Source organism: Gekko japonicus, unplaced genomic scaffold, assembly GCF_001447785.1.
Source record: "Gekko japonicus isolate JY-2015 unplaced genomic scaffold, Gekko_japonicus_V1.1 scaffold33, whole genome shotgun sequence".
In the NCBI taxonomy this organism is placed as follows: Eukaryota; Metazoa; Chordata; class Lepidosauria; order Squamata; family Gekkonidae; genus Gekko; species Gekko japonicus.
In genome coordinates, this window is record NW_015174272.1 from 1,111,300 (window position 1) to 1,120,758 (window position 9,459).

The 9,459-nt window shown below is 43.3% G+C and overlaps 1 protein-coding gene across 1 annotated transcript in view; it reads right to left on the bottom strand.

The window, feature by feature from the left end:
• The window catches only part of FMNL3 (formin like 3), a 130,419-nt gene that overhangs the window by 118,128 nt on the left and 2,832 nt on the right, over positions 1–9,459 (bottom strand). Inside the window, exon 2 of the mRNA XM_015423645.1 lies at positions 5,513–5,568. Coding sequence (XP_015279131.1) covers positions 5,513–5,568 — 56 coding nt within the window. The remainder of the gene's footprint in view (positions 1–5,512; positions 5,569–9,459) is intronic.

The window sequence follows — 9,459 nt, forward strand, 5'->3', positions numbered from 1 at the left end:
GGGGAAACCCCCACTTTGGAGGCCCGATTTCCGCCGCCGTGGAATCAGGCCCCGGGGGGAACTCCGCCCCCCGAAGAGCAGCGTGGCTGCGTCACCAGAGGTGACGCAACCATGTCGCCCACATTGGGGGCGTGGCCTGGATCACCAGAGGGAAAACTCTATGGTTTCCCCCCTGACAATCGGGGCCACGCCCCCAACGTGGGCAACATCGCACGTCACTTCCGTTGACGTGCTGGCGGTGCGCACACGCACATCCGGAGCCAGCTCCCGGAGCCGTTGGAGCCTCCCCCGCCGGTGAGTTTGCGGGACTTGGCAACCCTAACTTCTCCACTTGCACTTGCTGATGTGACCTTGGGTCAGTCACAAGCTCTGGCACAGCTGATCCTGAAAGAGCAGTTTGTGTCAGAGCTCTCTCAAGCCCACCCACCTCACAGGGTGTCTGTTGTGGGGAGGGGAAGGGAAAGGAGTTTGTAAGCCGCTCGGAGACTCCAAGTGAAGGGCAGGGTATAAATCCAATCTCCTCTCCTCCTCCTCCTAATGCACACAGTTCTGCAGTGGAATAGTTGAGGCAGAATAAAATGAACTAGAGCTCTAAGAGATTTAAGCCCTCAGAAAAGAAAACTCTGTGAAAGAAAATTCACTAAAGCCAGCTCTTAAACTGAGAAATGTTCTTGATGCAGCTACTGTTGTGCTGTAATACCTCTAGCATACATTTCCCAGCAGTCCCTCCTTCCTAAACTGCCCTGGAAGAGGAAGTGGTCTTCCATTGGGAAGTAGCCCCCAACTTAGTGCAATGTTGGAAATTCCTATAGTGTAACAGTTTTAATTTTCCAGAAAGACTGCTTTCAGTATCATGGGTATTTTATGCCCATTCTACCAGGTTGACAACACTAAGATTGAAGCTATTTCTTTAAAAAAAGATGGAGAAGATCTGGACAGAGGGAAGAAGAATAAAGAAGCTACAGTCTGAGAGGGAAGAAAAATAAAGAAACTATAGCCTGGGAGGCTTCACTGGAAAACCGGAACTGAAGCAGGAAGAGAGCACTGAAAGAAAGCAGCACAGGGCAGGTTGATTGTTCTGAGTCTTTTCACAGACACTGCTGGGAAAGCCTGAGACACTAGGCCAGGGCCTGTTACACTGCTAGGTTTTGCAGTCTTGCACAAACCATATAACTTGGCGATATTGCAAAGGTCACCAGGGTGCGAAAGGCACTCCTCAGCCATAGTGCTAGTTAATATAGTGCTGTCCCTGCCCAGAACCAGAAGTGACATTAGATCTCTCTGGGAATCACTGGAAACTCCGTGATTTTACCACAAAGTGTCCAGCAATTCCTAGAAATGCATGACATCACTTCCAGGTTTCCCCCAGAATTGACATCATGCTGTCACCAACAGTGCACCTCCATATCCCTCCCCAGTACCTCCCGGCTGCTGTGCCTGGCAGCCCCACCTAGGCATCTGTCAACATGTTGCATTTAATACATAATAATAATAATACATAAAGCCTTGATGAGAGAAGGAGCATTAGCTGCTCCGCCTTTTTGGTAGAGTTGAGGAAGCAAGGCGGGGCAAAGATGGCAGCGGCTGCTCCCCCCAAATGCCAGCATCTAAAATTAAGCAAACAGAAATTTGCAGAGTGGACTTTTTAAAAAGAATGACAATCCCACACTGAAGGCTTTTCCGAATGGGTTCTTTTTGTCAGTTCTGGCCCTGTACTGCTTCAGTTTATCCCCCGATTTCCACACAAATTTTTGTGCCCTTAGTTTTTACTTTGTCTTGTATTTCTCCCCCCCCCCCAAAAAAATTTTTTTTCTGGTTTGTTTGGGACCACTTTTACCCAGATCTTTTTCTGGAAGCCAATTTTGAGCCACCTTTCCCCTTGTGCATAATGTTTCTGTCCATTTTCTTCATCCTGCCCACTCCCATGCCCCTCCAGACCACTTTTCAATAATTGGACTGTCATCGTTGCCATACCACTTCCTCTCTTCCCCCTGCCCTGAAGACCAGTGGTTTCATTTATTATCTTTAAAAAAAACCAGCACTAATATCAATATACTGTTGTAACAATAAGGCTCAGCCGTTTCTCTGAACTGGCACCTTGCATTTAAAAAATAGTAAGTCTTTAGGCTCCATCCCTGTGGATATATAAGGGAAAAAGGCATATCTCTGCAAAGGAAGAAGCTAGAGACTTTGGGGTTTTTTAAAAAAATGAGAATTTGGAATTCAGAGAAGCTGCTGAGCCTATCGTTAAAACAACAGATTGATATATCAATGTTTCAGCCCCTTTTTAAAAGGGGGTGGTGCTGTGGCACCATCAATGATACCACCAATGACGACAGCACCCTTCCTTGAAAACCCTGCTTATTTAAGGAATGTGTGGGGAAAAAATGGACTCCACAACTGTAGAGGGAGGGCAGACATGCAGAAGAGCCCTGCCCACACCAATTCCAATGCTTGTGGATCAACTGCCAGAAAATCAGGAGTAAGCTGAGTGTGTGGAAAAGGCTAGAGCATCTGATAGCTTCCCACTTGAAAAGACAGTGTAGAAGAGAGCAGTGGTTTTGACAATTAGACTTAATGGATGGGGAGAAAGGGTGGCTCACCAGTTCCAGTCTTACAATGTTCCTTTTCCCTAAAACTAATAGTTGACCGTGATTGTAGTAAATATTCAGGCACATCTGTTTCATTATGCATAGAAATCAAGATTCAACCTGTGTTGGAAACCTTCATATCTGAGAAATTCTAAACACAGATTACATACTGACCAGAGGATCAGGATCCAAACAGAGACCTGGCGTGAGGTAAAAATGACCATGTACTCTGAGACGGAGAAAACAAGAAGATTCTCTTTTCAGCCTTTCAAGTGCAGAGCTGAAAGAAATTCAACAGAATTTCAAAATTCCCATTCTGAATACTGTGTTTGACCTCAGCATTCAAAATATTATTTCAGTTTTTTGTCACCTCTTCAAGAGATGTTTTCTGATTGGTTAAATATGTGAGTGAAGTTAAGATTGAAACTGCATGCAAATTTTCAATCACTTTCATGACCACCTGAGAATCTTCCCCTACTGTTGTTAACATGCACTGCCTTCGTTCAGTCACTCAACACTTTCCCCCCTTTAAATGTCATCACAGACACTCCAGGTAGTGCAAAAGACAATCCCGACTTACATAGCCCAGATACCAGTCCTGAGAATTACATTCCCATCACAAGTAAGTAGTGACAATCTCCTTTTCTCTTAATTATCTGTCCACATGTCCCAGCACCTCTTCCTTTGCTGTCCCTATCCAATCCTTCATCCGTCTTGTCTCCAATGAAATGACAAAGAATGTCTTGTTAATTTCACAGAAGCTCCATTCATTAGTTTATTTCATTGTTATTAATGTATGTACCCACACTGGCTTTTTGAAGAAAAACTAAATAATGCCTTTCCAAATCTTGGCTGCGCCCATACGTCGCTGGATTTTCCTGTGTGGACAAGACAAGACAATCTCATTGCCAATGATTTCTATACTGCCAGGATAGTGCCTTATTCAACAATGGATGGATGCAGTCTTGGCCCGTTTCACAGGGACTGTGAAAGAAAAGCCTGGGTAGCAGGTGGCCCACAGTGATGAAAAAGCAGGAGGACCAAAGACCAAAGAGACACTTCACAAAAGAGAGGTAAAATGTAAAAACCAGTTCCAAGTATATAGGGGTGGAAATGGAGGACGCAAAATAAGCTTTGAATGTTGCACATATGTTCACAGGTGACACAAAAATGCATGAAGGTTTAAATGCAGCTCCTGCATGGACATCATTCAATGAAAAAATGCAATACAAGCATATCTACATCTCTGTTTCTTTCAGGCATATACACCAACAGCAGGAAGGAGGCTCAAAAGCACATTACGTGACATGTGGGAAATATGTCTTAGTCAAAAAAGGCCACCATTTACCAAATCATACTACATATCAGTGGTCAAACTTTCTTGCATCCCTCTACCACTGCAGCCCACCAGACTTCATGAAAAGCTGCTCCTGGGGGGATAGGAAGAGTATGAGAGGTGCAATGAGGGTCCACAACAAAAGACCGAAAATCACCCCTCCCCTTCTGCTGGCAGAAAATTACTACCAGATTCAACCCACTGACTGCTACTGAATATCACCTGTAAGACAGTGTCAAATGCTACATACTCCCTTAAGTGGTAATTTGTGGCCAAACCCTTCTGACTAAGAAGATGAGTCTCTGGCAGTATATGGGTAATGGCAGTTGCTTAGAACCCAGACACATCTCTTAAAATTACTCTTATTGATAATGTAGCTCTTCTGATTTACATGGTCAATGATAGAGGACACAAGAAACACAATGAATGATAGTGGACACAATCAAGATGTTGAAAATGCTTCACATTGTTGGATCCCCAAGCATCGAGATATGCTTCACATGCATCCTTACTATAAAGTTTTCAGTGGAATGGAAATGAAGATTCAATGTTTTGCAAAGTTGCTTAGCCATCCCCAGGACTAACAGAAGTAAAATAGATTATACAAAATAAGAGAAATGATGCAAATATACGCCATTTGTATAACATTTATTTACAACCCACTTTTCTTCCTGACACTGAAGATGAATTAAATATATGCAAGGAGTGGATTTTTTTCACATTTTTAACTGTATAAAATCTACTCAATCTTGTCTGTTATCATATACAGTGAAATGTAATAGAAGTGGATCAGCACACAGTGATTGGGCTCTTTATCCCATTTTTAACAAAGTAGATAAAATGGTCAGTTTTGGTGGACCAACTTTGTCTGCTTCAGAAAGGGGAATGGCTACACTGACCTCTTAATCCAATAAAACAAAAGGGACATTCAAGTTCAGAGTGAATCAAAGGAAAAGGATATAACTCATCTGACTAAAAAAAGATGGCTAAAGAAAGAGCAGGGTTAGAACAAAGAAAATTATTAATGAGATAAAAGAAATCCGTCAACTTAACACAGAGAAGGTTCAAAACATTTTTGTTGTTGTTATTGTTTAATTAAATTGTGGAACCACTGCCAGATATGGTGATAGCCAACAGAACTGGGTTAGATCTCTTATTCATCTGACCCAATCATGTTGTTCTTAGAATCATACAAAATCTTATGGTCTTAAATACCTTCTCGTGCTAATCAGCCTGAGAAACCCATTGCTGCATGAAATGAGAGTAGACCAGGTCACAGCAAAAGACACAGATACCTTATTTAGATCCTGGGGACCCATTTAAATCTGGTTTATGTACTCTGCTAGTATTCAGAAGCAGGAAGACGCATGTACAAGAAGACAGCCATTGTATTTCTCCGAACCTATACACGATACCTACTATGATTCATACTGACATGTATGGCCTTTCTGCTCCCCATGCAAAGCAGGTAGTTGGTACTATTACTTCTCTGCAATTGAGAACATGGACATTTGTCCATCAAAATGTCATAAGAGAACAGCCACAATGTTCTGACCTGCAGGAAGTTTGTGGCAACTCAACGCACAGGCATAGTAAACAAACTCTGGACCATCTGCTCCTTTGCCGTCATACAGTACCAACCTACGGAAAGCACAAATGGGCACAGGCAAATCATGAAACTGCACTGGTGGTCATGCAATGAAAAGTGGCTCCATTAGATTTGCCAGTGCCACTATCTCCTTCAGCACTGGGTGGGATTTTATTGTTTATTTGTTTTGCACGCCTATAGTATGCCCTTTCAATACAAAATTCTCACTTTGACTGGGGCATAACCATCACAAAACACACACTCACACAATATGATGCAACAATAAGAACAATGAAATCCACAATAAAAGGATGAGTGACTCTATAGTTGTCCAATAAAATCAACTACAACCAGAAAATTCACAAATTATTACATGGTAGAAAAGTAGACGTGAAAAGGTTTTAAATAAAACAAAAATTACTGATTTTTTAAAAACCCTACATTAAAAAATTCCAGAGGGGCGACTGTGTACTGTGGCTTTTAACTGTAAGCGGCCTCAAGCAGGACTCTGAAAAGGCAGCATAGAAATATTCTTAATCAATAATAAATAAAATTAATTAGCCTATTCTTGCAAAAGACATCAAAAGTCCTGTGGCACCTTGGAGAGTAACAAACTTTATTCCTGCATAAGCTTTCAGGAGTCAGAGTTCACTTCATGAGATGTGTGTGTGTGGGGGGGATTCTTTGAAACCTATGTAAAAGGTTCCAGGTACTCATACTCAACCTAGCAAATTTCAACAGGCAACTGATTCCACAGCTTAGAAGCCATTATAGCAAAAGACTTCTCTGCCATGGCCACCAGCCTAGTGGATGGTGAAACAACCCAAAGAGCCTCAGTTCTTGATTTTAAGGTACACAGAAGATATACATAGGGAAAATGCTCCTTTAAGATTGGACTCAAAATGGTGGAGCTCAGGAGGGGGATATTCTCAAATCACACCACATACAAGGATTTAGTTTGTATCCTCTTCTACAGCATACTTGGCACGATGTGTGCTTAATCCTGCCCTTGGGAAGGCAAGTGCATCCTACTCTCTGAACATACAAATCTACTGTATACAGAATCATGCCCCCACAGTGTAAGAGAGAAAGAGATTTTCCTCAAGACCGATAGTGCTGTTCCTAATCATAGTGACACCCTTCTAAGCCCATTGATGGTAACACACTGGGAGCCTTTAGATGGATATGGACCTTCTGCATGCAAGGTATGTACTCTTCTGTCACTGAGCTACAGTCCCTCCCCTCCTCCCTGCACTTCAGGGTATTGGTTCCTAAAATGTATTATGAATAACCATCCTAAGATCATGTGGTTTTTACAACTCCACCACTCTTGCACAAATCTGAATGCAAACGGGATTTTTCAAGCAGCATGCTGACCACTACAGGGTGAACAGCAGGAGGGAATGATGTATCACATGCTGTCAGCTTCCTGTCATTCTGACATTGCCAGAATGGAATTAAAAAACAAACAACTTTCTATGACCAAGAAGAAAATTCCTCAAGAAATCCCCCCACGCCTTCTACAACAAGCATCTGAAATGGCAGTCTCAAGATCTACAGCCACCATGCCAGGATCTTATTAGGAAAGATCATGGGGCAAAAGGAAAGTTCTCTTGAAGGGAAACGCAGCATACAGGGTTTGGCTTTACTTGCAGAAAGAACAATGACTTCAGAAAAGGTGTAGGACAGTAGGTAAAGTCCAGCAGGGTGTTTTATACACAAAGCATCAAGTTTTACTCTAAGGATAAGTCAGGTTCTTCTGCCTCCTAAAAGCTGCTTTACACATTATGCAAAATGGGATGCTAGAATTCTGGACTTCACCACTTCAGATTATGAGAGGCCATTCTCTTGAAAGCTTCTCCAGGTGAAGCATTTCCAGGAATCAGTACATCAGAAAGGAAGGCTTACCACCCTAATGAACTAATTTTCTATATGCAAGGAGAGGCTTTTTTATGCAAAGAAGCACGCAAGAATCTGTTGTTGTCATCACACCCCCCCCAAATGGTACAGTCCAGAATGGGTCCACCTCCTTCTGCAAAATATGCACATTGGCTCTCAGAGTCCAAACCAGTTTCCAGAGGTACTACTACTGTGGATACTAAATCTCTTCCTTCTCATAAGGAGCAACCACAAGACCACTCTATATTATTCTAATAAAACATTAGGCGGTGCAATCTTAAACAGAGTTGCAGCCTTCTAAGCTTACTGACCTCAACTGAATTAGAAGGGCATAACACATCTTAGAATTGCACCTACATTCAAGCCCTTAAACTCTTCAGAAAGTTTGAGCAAAAACGTTCAGATGTACTTCCCATATTGCCTGCATTCGGGCAGAACAAAAATGGGGTATTTCTCCATCTGAAATGCTCTGTGGGAGGCACAGTCTTCAGTCAACCCTTACGTACTATGACAATATCTTCTGTGCCTTACTTGCTTAGCATGCTGATCATTTCACCGTTCTTCCTGAACAAAGCTTGTGCCGCTATCAGCCGACTCATGAGGTCCCAGTTCCTTCACTAGTTGGCTCTTGCATTACAGCAAAGAGCAATGCATGAAGATAGCGATTTCTGTCCCTTCCAAACTCAAGTTCCCTGCCTTCTCTTCCAAGCCTTGACTTGGCAGAAAACAGACCTATGACACATACACACACAAATGCCCCCAACTGGGTGCCTGCCAACAGAGCACGATGATAAGAGGCAATTCAGGGACCAGGCATCCTTTCTCATGCCACTCCTTGGTTCACAATCACAACATATTTGGTTTACAAGAAAGACATTTGGTTGAGAAGGAAAGAAACCACCATGGCCCACAAGAGAAACTCAAGGGGGGGGGGGATTAGATACAGGGGAGTACAAGAAGTAGCCAATGAAATAGGAGTGGTGCCAAAGAAAGGGGGGATGGGCATGTATAATCTACGACAAAAGTGGATCAAGAACAGCAGCTAAGGATCCACCGTATGAATCCTAAGGATACGTGAGAGCAAGAACAGAACTGAGAAGTTGGGTTGCCTTGGGGACCCTATTTGGATGGAAAGGCAGCACAGAAATATTTTAAATCTATCAGTCAATATATTCAATACAGTTGTCCAAAACTGAGCTGGGAGAGGAACGTGGAAAAGTGCTACAGAAACAAAGGATGGGAGATTCCTATGTGGAATGGCTAAGGGACAGAAGAGGACAAGGCACCTGGAGGAGAAACAGGGATCCCTGGCCCTGATGCTGCTGTTCAGGAAATCACCTTGGCCAGAGCAATGGGGTATTTATGTTAGCTGAATGGTCAAAGCAAAGCGGTTGGCCTTAAGATCTACCTATGAGGGGAAAGCTACTTAAGAGTGCAGTAGGGGGGAAGCCAAGTTGGTTAGGACCAAGAACTAGTAGAATCAGGGGGGATAAATAGAAACAGTGACTGAGGGATCTAACAAGACTCAAAAGATCCCAGTTCCAAAGGGGATGGGTACAGTAAAAAATGTGAAATCAGATTCTGGGATCTTGCTGCAGAGTGCGGCTCTACTCTTCTTTGGGATGGAGATCAGTGGACCTAACCAGAAGGACTGGCAAAATGGCTCAGATTCATGAGAGAAAAGAAACAAGAGTTTGTGGAACACAGATCAACAACAGGCAATGGGGGGGGGGGGCAGGGACTGGTCAAGCAAAGAAGAACTAAGCCAGGAAGGATCCGCAGATGGATCAAGAGGGACTGAAGGATGAAAACACTCAAAACTAGTCTCCCGTAGAAGAAAACGGGCCCAATCCAGAATGGGCTCCCATGTCTGACGGGGAACCGGAGATAAAAAGTGTATGAAAAGTTAGCGAGGGGGGAGAAGGAAGAAGGAGAGGAGATTTACGATCCATGTGTGGGGCTTCTCGGGGAAGCGGATCAGAATTCCTTCAACAATCAGAGGAGCATTTTGCAGTGGCAGAAAATGGGGGGCGGGGGGCGGGACC